General features: G+C 42.9%; 1 protein-coding gene across 1 annotated transcript; it reads right to left on the bottom strand.

The window, feature by feature from the left end:
• Window positions 1–4,143: 4,143 nt before the first annotated feature.
• Window positions 4,144–9,312, bottom strand: LOC132464710 (high-affinity choline transporter 1-like). The gene is made up of 8 exons (XM_060061237.1): window positions 8,846–9,312; window positions 8,586–8,699; window positions 8,319–8,474; window positions 8,089–8,237; window positions 5,960–6,106; window positions 5,570–5,723; window positions 5,197–5,414; window positions 4,144–5,063 (listed from the first exon to the last, which is right to left on the bottom strand). The coding sequence occupies exons 1-8, from the start codon at window positions 9,144–9,146 to the stop codon at window positions 4,545–4,547; spliced, it is 1,758 nt and encodes a 585-aa protein (XP_059917220.1). The 5' UTR covers window positions 9,147–9,312; the 3' UTR covers window positions 4,144–4,544.
• Window positions 9,313–17,040: the final 7,728 nt, after the last annotated feature.

The following is a 17,040-nucleotide window of genomic DNA, read 5'->3' as shown; positions in this document are numbered from 1 at the left end:
CGCACGTGCGGGGCGACACAGGTGAACTCAATTAATAGCTAGAACGAGAACGGGATGGCTGTGATAAGCCAGAAGCTCGTGCCGATAAAGAGTTTCCCTCCGTATCGAACGCAGCGCATGAAAAGCCTTTCTAGAATAAAAGTGATCAAATATTAATGTAGCCTACCTTTTCTATTTAGTATTTGGGTCGCATACGAACTAGGTATAATGAAGCCATTTGGAAATGTGATTATTGCAATTATTGATATCTACTGTTTGGTTTATTAGTCTGTCCTGTCGGGCTCTCATTAACCCCTTCATAACAAGATAAGCGATCTCCCAAATTGATGAAAACCAACTCTGTTATTGATTGTCCCTCTCCATTGTGAGGCTTTACCCCAAATAAATGTAACAGTGCCCAGGTCAATCCAAACCCGGAATATATTATATTCAAGAATTTAATTATTTATCGTGTTTAGGCCTACGTGTGTGTGTGTGTGTGTGTGTGTGTGTGTGTGTGTGTGTGTGTGTGTGTGTGTGTGTACGTGTTTCTCCCTGTGTTTATTACATTTATTTAAAACAAGACACATTTGCAGTTCGGTGGTCCGAGGATCTCGTCACTGCTTTTTGCAGATGATGTGGTCCTCATTGGATCATCGGCCTGTGACCTTCAGCACTCACTGGATCGGCTGGCGGCCGAGTGCGGCTGGGATGAGGATCAGCACCGCTAAATCGGAGGCCACATATTATTTCGTACACTCAATTATATTAGCTAAGTCAAATAAACCAAAGACAGAAGACTTTGCATCATTGATTTTTATTTTCACCCCAGGCAAAAAAAATTGATCTGTAAAGAAAAAAAAAAAGCTTCCATAAATGTTTGACAAAGGCAAGTATCAAGGTATTTTTCTGGCCCATAGCAAGCAACCCTGTTCCCGGTTTCCAGGTCCGTCAATTTCAGCAGTGGTACACCTGTCAGGCACACACACACACACACACACACACACACACACACACACACACACACACACACACACACACACACACACGCACATGTACGAAGGCAACACAAGGTCAATCAAAGTAGCTGTGGGTAACAAATGGACACAAAGAATGAATAAATGAATGTATTTCATTACTTTTATTTTGATCATTGTCAACGCAGAATTCCAATATCAAAATGGAATGCACTATGCAAAGAGTAAGGCCATGCATTAAATGTTGATATTCAAATCCTGTTATTATGCCTTATCATACTCTAATTCAAGTGAATGATTTATTGATTACCTTCTTTATTTCTCTCAGACATACTCTAGGGTAGAAACACACACAAATATAGCGCATTAGTAACTGTTTTTATGGACCCGGATATGAAATATGATTTTTTTTTAAGCATTGCAGTGAACCTACCTGACAAGAGAAAATAAGGACACAGACGGTCCGTCGGACAGACAGACAGACCATCAGTCAGTCCGACAGACAGACCATCAGTCAGACAAATACAGATAGACAGAGAGGAGTTCTTAAAAGAACTGTTGGTTTCGTAATGTGTGTGTTATGTGGTGCAATGTCGTGGTGCAATGTGCAGGCAAATCTGGAGGGGAAAAGCACAATTTTTATCAGGTTTCAATGTTTCACGAAACATATCTTACCAATGTGGTTTGGAGAATATTACCATGATAAGCAAAATATTGGAGTTTATTTAATTGTCCTCATATGTGTACCCGATGTGTCCTCATATTTGGCCCGAGGGCATGGCGTTAAAAAAAGCTGAAAAACACTGCCTAAATGCTATTTTTCAAACGACCTCATGACATAAACATGAGGCTTATGCATGTTACTTCCATGAATATTTTAATGATCAACTTGTTGGTCTATCCATACATTAGTTTATAATGTACACGAACAGAGAGCGGCAACTTACCTCTAGGCAGAAAAGCGCTCAGTATCATGGACTCAGACGGAAATACGTTCTCCCGCTTTCTGCAGAAAGCGGGAGAACGTATTTCCGTCTGAGTCCATGATACCAGAGAATGTCTAAGGCCCAATCTCAATACTTCCCCTTACCCCTTATCTTCCCCCTTACCCTTGAAGTTGCGCGTTCATGTGAGAGCTAGTGGTGTCTCAATACCCAATTTGATCAAGATTAAGGGATAAGATTGAGTGCTATGTACCCCTTATTTTTAAGATGATATGAGAGCTCACTTGCTCCTCCAAGGGCTATCCCAGAGCACATAGCGAAACCGGGATTTTTTAAAAAAAACATGGCTGCTTGAAGCGAGGAATATTTTACAGCTATCTACACAACTTTTTATATGTTTATAATGACTCGGTTTGATCTGAAATGTGCTACACGAACGATGCATAGTATTGTAGGTCTTAACTGAAGCTTTCAAACGGTAGTTTTAGGATACAATTAGCGCGTATACCACCACTCCATTGGCTTATATGGTAGCTTGCCAGCTAGATGCTACAGGGCCTGCAGCGGATTCGAATTGTATCCGTTCGGTTCGTTTACCACAGTTCGGAGCATTCTGGAGATCCGCGGATTTCGGTTTCATGAAGGCATTGCCTTATGTAGCGTACTTTGCCTACTGTAGCCTACGTCCGATACAAAAGGGTGTTTAGGACCCAGCGGAATGCATTCTCTCCAGTGCTGCCCGAGCCAATGAGACTTTTCCCGCCCCTCCCTTCAGCCTGTCAGCGTTCAAAACAAACTGGGTTCTAAGCCTCGTCGGCCGTTATCCCTTACATGTTACACTCAGTGCACCATGTTTTCAAATGCATTTAGGGGAACATTTATTGCACAAAAAAGCCTTGCAAGTTGTCTGATTGCAGTCAATTAACACATTGCAAATAGCCGGTGGGTCTCATTCATTTTTGTGTTTCTCCCCCAAACCCTCCGTCAAAAAAAAGTCCGCCTTTTTACTATCACGGACATGATCCTAATCCGAACCGTATCCGAAACCGAGGCCCAAAACGGTTATCTGAACCGAACCGTGGACACACTGATCCGTTTCACCACACACCCTCAACTCTTCAACGATGGCGGCAGCATCTAGATATATATATATCGCTCTTCTTCTCTGGCTTTTATTGGCGTTTCGGCGCTCTGGTGACGGGGAAGCCAGCTGGCGACGATGAATGATGACGTACCCGAAACCGAGTGGCGTCTCATTTCATAGGGGAAAGATCTCAGCCCTTGGCCCTTACACTTGCAAGTGCTAGGGTTAAGACAAAGACAAAGCAAAAGGGGCAAGGGGAAGAATCGAGATTCGGCCTTAATCTCGGTTGGCAGCTTTAAGCAAGAGGCTCAAGACTGTTTATGAAAACATGTATAGTCTTTTCGGTTGAAATCGCGAATTGGCCTATTTTTTATACTGACGATTTGGGAAAATACAATATAGTCCTATTTGAAATAAACGACATGCCATATATTGTCATGGTCCATGGATGACTTGTTTAGATTAGCATTCAGTCCAGTTATTTAGCACATTGATCGAAGAAGCAAAGAACAAAATAGTTTTTTTAGAAAAAAAAAAAGAATATATATATATATATATATATATTTATAAATATGTGTATATATATATACTTTACATATAACATACAAAAAAGAATTGATGCACACATTCATACTCAAATGTATATACACATTGATATTGCCGCATGAAAAAGTGTTTCCACAGGTCATAGTCAATTGCCACCATCCTTTACTGTGAAACATCTGCTGGGTCAGTCAGCAATTTCCCGCTCCCCTACCCACAGTAACGTACAAGATTCCCTATTTTACATTGCGTTCCTCCTGGTTGATATAGGCTCATCAAAGCCCTCTGAATACCTCAGCTTTCACTTGACACTTCAACATACTTGATACTTGGCCCTTTGGCAGCCGATGTGAAGCACACCAGACCAGGAGCAGCTGTACTGTCAGGGAGCGTGGCTATTGGAACCGTACCTTAATACCACTCTTGGCCTTTTGGGTACTAAGCTTTCAGGTACAGAATAGATAGAATATATTTGAATGCAAACATCTTATTCTTTACCAAATACCGGGCACCATTACAAATATTTTTTTTCCAAAATAAAGTATACTATTTTGTACTTAAGTTGAAGAGCTTTTTTTAAATTATTATTTTTAAAATTTTACACCAAAAGAACAGGTAGTGTTTGAATGACAATTTATTCATACAGTTCTCGATTCTAATTACAATGATTTAATTAGGTGAAAATTCCATAGAAACGTTAGATTAGGCAGAACGACAATGGATGGTTCAGAAAACAAGGCTTTGTCCCCCTTTACCGCCCCCTTCCCATTCCACTCACCATTTAGGAGTATCAAAAAACAACCGTGTTACAGTCGTCAACTGTTTATTATACTTTTGCCCATTTCTCGTTATGACTTTGCTGCATTAGGCTTATGACAGATAGGAAGTTAATATAATATAGAAGGCACTTTTTTTCTGAACAGAAACTTAGTTCAGAAAAATACAAACCAAATCAATCTCCAATTCCATAACCTTGTGAGAGCAGCTTTGCTCTTCTGATAGGAAAGTAATAGACGTCTATAACGGTGTTTCAAGCAGAGCAGAGTTTGGTCTCTTTGCTCGGTCATTATGGGCTGCCCCCTCTGCTTGCTCCTTCTCTCTAAACACCCTCAGGACGTCCCACGAGAGAGGCAGGAGATGCTGAGTGAAGACCAGATGGGCCAGCCAGGACACCACAGTGATGCACACTAAAGAGGTCAGAAAAGCGAGAGTCTTGAAAGGGAAGTACTGCTTGATAACCCCATCCACCTCCCTCCAGCCAGGGTAGTAGATGATACAAGGCAGCCCTAGTACCGGCTCCCCACCCATCAGGCGTAGCATCAGAGTCACTACGTAGCCGGTAATGGCGCCGTAGATATTAGCATGACGGCAGAAAAGCACACAGATTAGCTGAGGAAGAACAACACAGTATAGCAGATCAGCGCTTAGCACAAAGAGGTAAACCACACTGTCTTGAACAAAGGCTAGGCCTGTGCCGGCCGCTGCCACCAACACCACACAAATGCGAATCACCCACAGAAGCTCCCTTTCTGACGCCTGCAAAGGGAAAACAAGAACGCTGGTAAACAGGACAAAAGGGAAAATCTCAACATTACATCGGCAGGTATGCACACACACACACACACACACACACACACACACACACACACACACACACACACACACATACCCCTTTCCTTAAAGTGCTTTTGTAGATGTTCTGGGTGAACATTGATGCAGAGGAGAGCAGCACAGAGTCCATGGAAGACATAACCGCCGCAGCCAAAGCGCCAATGCCCAACACGGACACCCAGGTCGGGGTGAGGTACAGCAGGGCAAGTGGCAAGATATTTGGTGCATCGCCACGTTCATAAGGAGAGGGCAAACCGTACTCTGTCTGGTTCCAGTCTGATGCACAACGGACAGATGGAGAGTGTGTTTCATTTATGAAGACAGACTACAGTAGTGAGGAGGAATGCTGTAAAGATTGCGGTACACCAATTGGGCAATGATTTGTAAGTGAGTGGTTTAAAAGACGAGCACTTGCATTGACATGTACCTACCTGTAGAGGCAGCCACCGCTCCAATGAGAATTGAAGGGATCCCCACCACAAAGCATGTGAAAGCAGCTACAAAGCAGGTGAGCTGGGCCTGAGTGGAGGAGGCTGCAGAAAGCAGGCGCTGGTACAGGATCTGGTAGGCCAGGCTGCCCAATGCCTACAACATACCGACATACATAGATGACCACAGACGTCAGGGTGTTGCCTAATACTTGAAACACTATATAGAGTGCTGAGCTCCATATTAGTCTTCCAGCAGGCACATTGCTTGGTGTAGATCATCTTTATTTATGGTTCAAAGGCTGGTATTATTCACCCATTAAAAATAATGCAATATCAGTGTAAATACACACACACACACACACACACACACACACACACACCAATGCTGACCAATATCAGCGTCATATCAGCCCATATGCCAGCATCTTCCAGCTTCAGATCCCCTAACCATGAGGTGTGGTTGCTCTGGTTGAGGAGGGCGGTCTGAGAGATGTCCACGGATGCAGGGTTCAGAAGCACGAATGGCATGCTGACCCACTGAAAGACAGAAATTTGAATACACTACTTTTAGTTTGAGGCTATTATTAACATTGGTTATAGTGTATCTATATTATTATTGGTATATATATATCTTTTTACAAATTAGTGATTCCACTAATAATTTTTGTTTTTTTGGAGGCCATTTTAATCCAAGTATGGAAGTAAATCTGCGCCATCGGATTTAGAAAATAAAAAGCCATTGAATACTAGCACTGAATATTTATGCATTGAAATAACGTATCTGGATTTTATGCCTCTGAATTTAACTCTTTAAATTGTCAATTTTCAACAAATCATTTTCACCGCTACTTTTCAATGTTAAAAAAATCAAAAACAAATATTCAACGTTAAATAATTCTAAATTATCCTAGATCAGGGGTCTCAAACTCGCGGCCCGGGGGCCAATTGAGGCCCGCAGGATGATATTTTGTGGCCCCCTACATGACATCAAAGTTTAGTGTAAGTGCAGCCCGCACGTTGTTGAGTGGCTTGCCATGCTTTTTTATGACTTGTGATAGGCCAGAAATGTCCCGGTTTCCACCAACCGCTATGAAATGTCCCCTGTTGTCAGCGATTACATAGCCAAAGTGATCTAATTATAGCCCGATCATTAACTTAGATTGGGTAAGTTGCGCTCCTATTTTGTGGAATACTTGATGCGGCCCAGCCTGACCCAGACTCTACCTCCAGCGACCCCCAGGTAAGTTGAGTTTGAGACCACTGTCCTAGATGGTAGATCGCGGTCAAGCAAGGAGAGCTGGAATAAGAGCATCACTCGCTGGTTCTTTCTTTCTTGATACAAAAACGTTCATTCTAAACAGCATTTTACACAGTAGCCTATAATAGGAAATGCTCAAAGGTAAATCAACGTCATGAAGTAAACGATGAACTAATGCCTGTACGTGAAGTGTGTGTGTGATTGCAGTGACTTGGCTGGATTTACATGCAGTGTAAGGGGAATTGTAGTAGGTTATGGAGCACGGTTTATTAGGGCACCAATTTGGGGCGATCCGAGGTCCCTCTGCCTACGTTTGGTGTGATGCAGGGGCGATATGAAGCCCACTGCCCACTGTGGAACGAGAGCGCAGAGCCGACAGTATTGCGCAACTGAAGCGGCAGCAGGCTGTAGTTCCAGTGGAAGCACGGCGTGCCTCGGGAAGAACCGCCCGATAGCGACCTTCGTTTAGTTTGTCATCCTTATATATCTGTATCATGTCACTTGGTGCGGAATAGTTGGCTCTGCACGCTCATCGCACTCTTGTTATGCCACCAGAGGCATATCAACCGTTTTGCTCCAGCCACTTAACATGCGCGCGGCGTCACCAAACGAATACCCCCGCAATTCGAGTGATCGATGACGATACCAACGTTACGTTTTAAGCTTGTGCATGTTTCCGCACATGAATGACTTCATGACTGCTACGCTTCAAACTCGTACATGTTGCAGAAAATATGCAACATCGCCCCCTGGGGTCACACTATTCGATGGCAGATTTCTGTGTAACACCCGCTCGCCCTCCTTGCTTGACCGCAATCTAGCATCTAGGATCGATTGCTCTTCCTTGGGTTCCCCGATGTTAACGCTGAATTTCATACTTTGAATTTTGCAGCACACTTTGGCATGTGGAATCTGGCGATGTTGGAAATATTTAAGTTGAATTTTTTAACATTGAAAAATAAAACTGAAAATGATTTATTTAAAGAGTGAAATTCAGAGGCAAAAAAAAATCCAGATACGTTATTTCAATGCGTACATATATTTAGTGCTTAGAATTCAATGGCTTTTTTTTTTTTTTCAAAATCCGATGGCACAGATTTACTTCCATATCCAAGCGTACTACAGTGAATACAGAAATATGTCAAAGAAGAGCAGGTCGGGGATAGGCCAGGGATAGTGAAAGGATAGAACCCAAAACCTTTACTCTGGGAGTCAGACAACTAGATCCTATAATTTCTTATCCCAATATGTCTTTTTTTACCATGCCAATGAATATGAGGCAGAGCTGGACCACATCAGTGTAGGCCACTGAGTAGAGGCCGCCCATCAATGTGTAGATGACAGACACCGCGGATGAGACGCAGATAGAAATGGTGGAGGAAATTCCTAGGATTATACTTATAGTTCCCCCTGAAACACACAAAGAACACCAAATCAGAGATCACAAGCAAAATATTAAGAGTGTTTAGGGGAACTTAGGGGGGTACCCACCCAGGCTAGCAAGAATGCAGGCAATAAAAAAAATATCACTGAGCAGTGCAGGTATCAGCAATGCTGCGGTGAAGGCGTTTCCGTAGGAACGTTGGAACGGGTCCATCATGGTGACGTAGCGCTTTGATCTCATGGGTTTAGCAAAAAACAATCCGGCTAAGGTCCAAAACACAAAGAGAGATATTTTATTATGATAATTGCATCAAGCTCTTTAATGTTGGCAAATAGACTTCAGACAGCTGTGGCTATGTTCAACCCAAATCTTACCTAGAAGAAAGCAGACGATGTAAGCAAAAGGCGCAACGGCCCAGACAAAACCAAGCTCGGGGGAATAAACGGATTCAGCAGTGCCCATAATATAACCTCCTCCAACCCATGTTGCTACAGATGAACACATAAAACGCATTTTAAGTTTCAGACAAAGCCCAAGATTTCAAGCAAGGCATGTAGAACAAATACACACATTTTTTACGATGATGCCAAAGACAGGCTAAATGCAGTAGCACTTAACAAACAAACAAACTCACCTGTCATAGTGAAACTTCCCAGCAAAAGACTTATGTTCCGGCCCCCAATTATGGTGACCTCGCTCTTGCTGGTCTGGCATTTCTTTTCCTCTCTCCTGGCCTTCTTAGAAGCCCAGATCCCAGTCAACAGAATGACACAATAGAAGACCACCACGGCCACAACGCCGCCAACATTGACGACCATTTTCACCCTGAGAACATGAATAGGTTGCAGAGAAAGACAATGAAGGCACCAAAGCAAAACTTTTTTCTCGTTTTGTTTCAGGACTAATCCGTTTTTTTTCATGGGGCTGTGAAACATTTGTGAAGGACGTGTGGTAGATCATTGTGTTTAGAGTTCACTGCATGGTCGATTCTGCCTCCTCCAGCCAGGTGGAAAGGCAGTGGGGTTTAAGGAGTCAGGTCCTCTGGCTGAGGTCACAAATTGAAAAACACGTGCAACAGGGTCTCTCTCCTGTTGCATGAATGAAACAAGAGAGACCCCCCACCTTGTTGGGGGGCTTCAGAGCCTATAGAATACATTTATCTTCAACATGACATGAATGCAAAAAGCGTTCATGTATAAATAAAATACAAATTAATTGAAAAATATTAGGCACGGCAAGTTGAATTACCGAGCACCCTTCAAACAAGGCAATTCAAAGAGCTTTACAAAGGAAAAAAAAATCATAAGTAAGAATATGAATGGTCAAACACCAAGAAGAAATAATAACAACCAAAATTACATATTTTATGACATAAACATTCGGAATGACAAGCTTCTTGTTCTGATCCCCCGGCCCCCCAGTTATTGTATTGCCTGGTCCTACCAGACTCTCGTACTTCATTTAATTTGCACTGAGAGTCTGGCCACTCTCCATTGACAAACATTAACTCACTTGAAGGCTTGTGTCTGTTGGAGTTTAAAACTATTTGATCTGTCCAGTGCCACTCTGGATCTGCCATAACAAATCGCTAGCGTTTGACTATAACTCAAACTAGCGCACGACATCAACTTCATTGTTCTCAGCCACTCCCTGTGTTTTCTGATTGAAAGGCCAAAGGGTGTGCAGAAAACCAGCGAATATACCAATACAGACGTAGTACTGAAGGGAAATGAAAATTGAGCGGAAGTACGTAGGCGGGCGGAGCCAGGTTAGTTATCGAATATAACGATATGCGCTTTTTTACGTTCTGTGGCCTTTTACGGTCTCTTCCTTTCCTGTAACATGCATTCAAATATTCTGTATTTAATACATGAACATGAACATATTCTGAACAATATTCTGAACAAACCCTGAACAGATTGATTCTAGGTTCCTGTGATAGGAGCGGGACGCTGTGATAAGGAACATAAATGTACGCTATGCAAGCAAAGTTCACGTTGCAAACGACTTCATGAGTTCTGTGTTAAGTTTCATTTACACAAACCTAGATGAGGAGGTATCACCTTAATAGTGCACTTCACTCATTTACTATTTTATACCTAAATTAGTTAACCAGCTTTTACTCCAAGTAATAGCTCTGCTCCAAACCACAGCGTTGCAGTAGCAACGATAAGTGTTCCAGCTGAGCTGCCGTACATTGTTTTGTTTTTGTCGTAAACTAGGTTCCACTTGCTATTAAATATGCACCTATACTAAGTTACCTTTTGAAGGCCACCCGTAGTTAACACATTTTAGTTGTGATAATAAGTTATTTTTGTAATCAACATGAGTCTGACTGTCTGGGGGCTAATGACGTGGGGGAGAGATGTGCAAGGACAGATTTGGTTTTTACACAGACGATAACCTATTTGTGAAAGCAAAACACCAAGCTCATTGATTTAGCTAAGCATGTTTATTTGAGTGTGGAGACTATTTCTGTTGTTGAGTGAAATGCTCATTTTCAAGCTTCCTATTTATAATAATATAATAATGCATTTTATTTATAAGGCACTTTACATCAACAATCAACTCAATGACCTCAAAGTATTACCATGCACATGTAAAAGGATAAAAAACAACATGAAAGACTTTAAAACTAGATTAAAAAGAAAACAAAAACACAGAAAAAACATTACAAATTTCTAAATTTCTAAAAGGCTTTTCTAAAAATATGGGTTTTCAGGCCTTTTTTAAAAGAATCCACAGTCTGTGGTGGTCAGGAAAAGCATTCCACAGACTTGAAGCCTTGTCCTCGGAAGCTGGAGGAGGTTGGCCTGTCCAGAGCGGAGATGGCGTGAGGAGGAATGGGGGGTGACGAGTTATTTGAGGTATAGGGGGGCAGTGCCATGAAGGCAATGGTGGGACAGAAGGGAAACCTTTAATCCTGGCGGCACAATTCTGGAAGTACTGCAGCCGCTGGATGTTCTTGCTGGGGATCCTGATGAGGAGTGCGTTGCAGTAGTCCAGCCTGAAAGAGACAAAGGCTTGGACACATTTTTCGGCATTGGGAAGAGTGAGTATGGGGCGGAGTTTTGCAATGTTCCTGAGGTGGAAGAAGGAGGTTTTGCAAAGATGTTGAATATGGGCCTCAAAGGTCAGGTGAGGGTCCATTTTGACACAAAGGTTAGTGACTGAGGATGAGAGGTGGATGTCGTGGCCAGAGAAGGTGATGCTGGTGATAGTGGATGACCGGGTCTGGTGTGGAGGGCCAACAAGAATGGCTTCCGTTTTTTAGCTACTGAGTTGCAGGAAGTTAGCCGCCATCCACGCCTTTATCTCCTCCAGGCAGGTGGACATTTTGGCTAGGGCTGCAGAGGAGGTTGGGTTTGTTTTGATGTAAAGTTGGGTGTCATCAGAGTAGCAGTGAAAAGATATTCCATGCCGGCTGATGACGCAACCAAAGTAGAGCATTATAGCGTGAAGAGGGTGGGGCCAAGGACTTATCCTTGAGGGACACCACAAGTGACAGAGTGTGTCACTTGTCTGATTTAGCACCACCCAGGGATACATACTCTGTTCTGTCTGAGAGATATGATGTGAACCAAGCCAGGGTAGTGTCAGAGAGTCCGATGGAATAGTGAAGGCGGTGTAGAAGGATGTGGTGGTCCACAGTATCAAATGCTGCGGTGAGGTCAAGAAGGATGAGAAGCGATGGAGAGTCAGCAGTCATCAGCAGGTCATTGGTGACCCTGACCAGGGCAGTTTCCGTACTGTGGCCAGAGCGGAAACCAGACTGGAACTTCTCATAAAGACTGTTTGTTATGAGGTGGTTGGGGAGTTGGGCAGAAACTACCTTTTCCAACACCTTTGATAGGAAAGGGAGGTTGGAGATGGGGCGGTAGTTGGCAGGTGCTTCGGGGTCAAGGCTGGGCTTTTTTAGTAGTGGCTTGATGACAGCGGTTTTCAGAGACGTGGGGACATGGCCAGACCAGAGGGACTGGTCTGGCCATGGTGATCATGATTTTGGTGATCATGGGACTTATTGCAGAGGAGTAACTTTTTATCATGGTTGAGAGAAATGGGTCAAGGTCACAGGTGGAGGGCTTCATCTTCCTTAGGATGTATTCAATCTCATGAGTGATGACCATGAAACAGCAGAGGAGCTGAGTAGTCCCAGACTGAGGGTTGGCGGATGTGACTGGAGATGCAAAGGGCTGGAGAGAAGGGAGGGCGGGGAGGCAGGGGGGCTGGAGAGAGGGGAGGGCAGAGGGGCGGGGGGACTGGAGAGAAGGGAGCGGATGTTGTCTACTTTCGATTTGAAAACGGAGATGAAGCTGTTGCGTCGCTCCTGTTGACTTGGTTGATGTCTCTGAAACTGATTTGTCTGTTAGGCTTATTGAGGGGGGACAGGGTGGGTAGCGCCATTGAAATGGCCTTATGGTCGGACACGCCCAGATCGTGCACCGAGAGATTGCTGATGGAGGTGGAGTTGGTGATCAACAAATCAAGAGGGTGATCTCTGGAGTGTGTTGGGACATTGACGTGTTGGGTGAGGTTGAGACTGTGGAGAAGATTAAGGAATTCAGCTAACGAGTAGGTAGTAATGAATATTAAAATGTATGATGATATTCCCAGGGGTTGTGTAGAGTGTGGTAAGAAGGTCATGTATCTCGGGGATAAAATCTGGGTTTGGTTAAGGGCGCCGGTAAATCAGGCGAATTGTAATGGAAAGTGGTGGTTTGCATTTAAATGCAAAGCATTCAAATGAGGAGTGGACAGGCAGGGACAAGGGGGACAACTCAAAGTCTCCCCGGTGCACATTGCAAGGCCACCACCGCGGCCAGTGGTGCGGGCTTTGCTGAGGTAGGTGTAGCCAGGGGGACAGGCTTCATTGAGACTACAGAAGACATCTGGTTGTTGCCAGGTCTCAACTAGGCACATGAAGTGTATCTCCTCATTGATGATGTGGTCATGAATAAAAGATGCCTTGTTATTGAGGGATTTTGCATTTAACAGTTCAATTTTAACAGGGGGTGCTAGGGTGGTTGTAGCGGAGTGTCTCTGTATGGGCTGGAGTAGGCTGTAATCCACTCCTGTCCTGCTTAGAATGAAAAGGCCTCTCTGTGGCAGTGCTCTGATGATGTGCCAGTTGTGCGATGGGCGTCCAGATGGAGGGAATGCACTGCTCAGGCTGCTGGTGGTAAAAAAAGAGATCCTGCATGTACTCCGATGGGCATAATGGGCGCGACACAAAAATCAGAGTTCATTTATGATGGGGATCTTAAGTCCAAGAGCTATTGCGGAGTTGAGTTTGTGGAGTTGTGAGAAGGAATAACTCAACGCCATGCCAACCAAGGACGGATGCCACCTAGCCTCGCTAGCCGCTGGCCAAACAAGGTTGGTGCCACTTAGCAGCCAGCCAACAGCTGACCCGCTAGCCAGCAGCCAGTCAGCCGGTAGCCCGTCTGCCAATGCCAACGTCAGAAAAACCACTCACGGTGGACTTCAGCCAAGCTTGTGGAAGTTCGCCAAGCTTGTGGAAGTTCGTTTTTAGGTTTGTCAAACTTTGATTGGTAAAAAAATAATCCAAATGAGGGCTGTAATCCAAAGTAGAGGCAAGGTCCAGATTGCTTTAGAAAGTTAGCAGAAAGTGAACATGTTTTGGGAGGAGGGTACCGGCTCCTTTTGACCTTTTTTACCCCAGCCTTGAAAAGCGTGCCCGCTGTAGCTGTCTACTAGTCAATACACATTGAGCATGAATATAACCTCTCACACATGAGGGGGTCATTGCCTCAGCGGCACTCTACATTTCCTAGCAAGCGAGCCTAGTTTCCGACAAAAAAAATAACGTATAAACAACAACGTTAACGTAATTAACGGTTTGGAGCAGAGCTATGTGTGGATTAAAAGCCTGCTAAATGATTTATCTTTAAATTAGTAAATGAGTGAAGTGCACTATAAATTTGATACCTCCTCATCTAGGTTTCTGTAAATTACCCTTTACAGGGAACTCATGAGTCGTTTGCAACTTGAACGGCGCTTACATAGTGTACAATAATATATGCATATTATGTATGCATAATATGTTTGGCGTTATTTCAGAATATTGTGTTCATATAACATTTTCATGTTAATGTATTAAATACAGGATATGTATATGTGCATGTTACAGAAAAGGAAATAATGGCCATAGGTCTTAAACAAGCACATATCAATATTTACTTATTTTTATAACTGGGGGGCCAGTATCAGAACCAAAATGTAGCTTATTGTTCTGCATGTTGTGCATTAAATATGTTATTTTGGTTATTTCTTAAACAGAATATAGCCTACCTCGATTATAGTCCCTCAAAACCCCCAATCAACCATGAGAAACAGCACGACCAGTTGACTAACTAAACATCAGATACAATCACTGAATCATGACAATAAAAGGACATTTTCTAGCTAGAACTGTTATCAAAACGTATTTTAATTCCCAAGCAATGTTAATATCGCATCTCCACTGATAATCCAATGAATGTCAGCCATGTTTGGTTTTCAGCAATAGCAGCATCCATAGCAACCACGAAAGCAATGATAAAGAACGAAAACATGTCACATTTTGAGACTGTAAAAATGTTTTCTGCTGTGGACCAACGTAGTAAGCAACATTTTGCTGTAAGTCTGCTGCAAAAATTGGAAAAATCTGAGTATCAATAATACACGGCATATACCCTTTGTTGCATTTATTGTTTAGACATCTTAAAATAGCAGGCCTGTCGCACCAGTTACTCAAGTTACTCATGTGCGCATGTGCCAAGCAGCCTGCAGCTCACACACAGCACGCGCGAACGGATACATACATACATAGCAAATACACAGATACACACCGCATACACACACACGCACATGTGCACAAACATACATGGAAATGCACACACACACACACACACACACACACACACACACACACACACACACACACACACACACACACACACACACACACACACACACGCACACGCGCACACACACACACACACACACACACACACAGGCCGGAAGACCACGAGTCACAAACCCAAAAGAATATATTCAGTTTTCGTTGCACGAGAGTAGCCAGCTACTATACCAGGATTTGCCGCTTGCTAAATTGCAGTGAAACATACTTGGCTGTTATCAAGGCTTCAAGTTAACAGTTAAATGAGCTCTGCTGACCAGAATAAGTTGACAATAGCTAGTTAGCTAGTATATGATGAAATGAGGGGACACGCCGTCATCCCCTTGGTCGCAGCTGTTATGTTTATTCCTTATATATGTTTGTACCTGTTTTATTGCATTAGCAGTCCAACCTGTACACGCTCATAGCTCTCATGTAGGCTATTTCCCTCTAACTGGCGCTAAGCCTCATGGGTAACGTAGTCCAATAAACCTTATCAACACATCTCCCTTCCTTTAGAAGCAAAGCATTTTCTTTCTAAACAAATGCATTCAAAATAAGTAACTGCATTACCACATAACAACAAATAAACATCATTTGTTTAAGTAATACTTTAGCTTAACCGTAAGCATCAAACTTTGCTTTCTCAGTATAAGATATTCAAAACCAAACATAAATTATACTGCCATAACCACAGTTACAAACATTCACTTATTTATTTCCAACCCTTTTTTTTTTCTTTTTTTTTATATTCCCCCCCATAGTGTATAATTCAGCAGGATTCTATCAGTCTCTCAGGTGGTTTAACCATCCTGCTGGGTCTGTGTTTCACCGCTGGTGAACTGGGCAGCAGAGTGTGCTCACAGCTGATTGAGAGCTTTGCTAGTTCTTTGAACTATTGGAACATGCATCTACGTTCTTGAACATTTCTGTCTTGTGCCCTTTCACGCATTGCATAGAAACGATGAAACATGGGAGTGTACAGTAGATGGCGTTATTGCAACACTTATGGAGGCCAGCTGCCATTCAATTTATGGACTGAGGGGCAGTCCCTGAGTTTTATGATGGCTCCCTTATTTGTTGGGAAAATTAGCTTCTTTTCAAAAAAAATAAGCTATTTAAAAAGCTGTAAATGTGAATTTTTACTTTTACTTTACAAATGAATTTGAACCCAGATAAATACTTAGTGATTTTCTTATGGATGACTTAAACTTTCAATTAAGATGTCTTTACTTTTAATCAAGTATGAATTTCTAGTACTTTACTTTACGCACCACTGGAAAATACCCTAGTATTTTCAGTCAATATAGAGCAAAAATATATGCAGTCAAACTTATAGAGAGACCCTCATATTCAAGCCTCTCCTGTGGGTCAAAGTGCACAATATTCTGTAAGAATCTACACACTCGTAGCATGGCAGCAAAATAAGCACCAAACTCTTTTATATATGTACAGTATACATATATAAAAATGACAGTTCACATAAAGTTTAAATCTCTGGCTGTTATCATGTTTTGAGATAATTCAGATTGAGATAATTCAATGAAATCAGCATTACTATTAATAGGCCTGTTTATTGAACATTTTCTAATATAGAAACATTGAATAGTTTAGAGAAAAATACGATAAAGAATAAGGCCCCCCTGAGTCCATCCCATATACATCACAATGTTGGGAGGATTGTATTTCAGGATGTGTTGGTTTTGGAGGGGGCCCAGGTGGGCCTGTTCCCCAACTTGCCTAGTGTGAGTGCGCTCTTAAGGGGCCACCCACACTAAAGAGAACCGAGTCGAACCGTCCTAGAGAAAATCACCTCACCAATCCATCCCGCTTTCATTTCATTTCATAGTCACCTCTCTGAAATCAGGGACACGGTTCAGGGGGGGCCAGAGGGGCCTGCTCCCCCACTGGATTACTCTGCATGCTCG

This window comes from Gadus macrocephalus, chromosome 9 (assembly GCF_031168955.1).
Source record: "Gadus macrocephalus chromosome 9, ASM3116895v1".
NCBI classification, from domain to species: domain Eukaryota; kingdom Metazoa; phylum Chordata; class Actinopteri; order Gadiformes; family Gadidae; genus Gadus; species Gadus macrocephalus.
The sequence above is the reverse complement of the archived record's forward strand: the minus strand, read 5'-3'. Positions and strand labels throughout refer to the sequence as shown.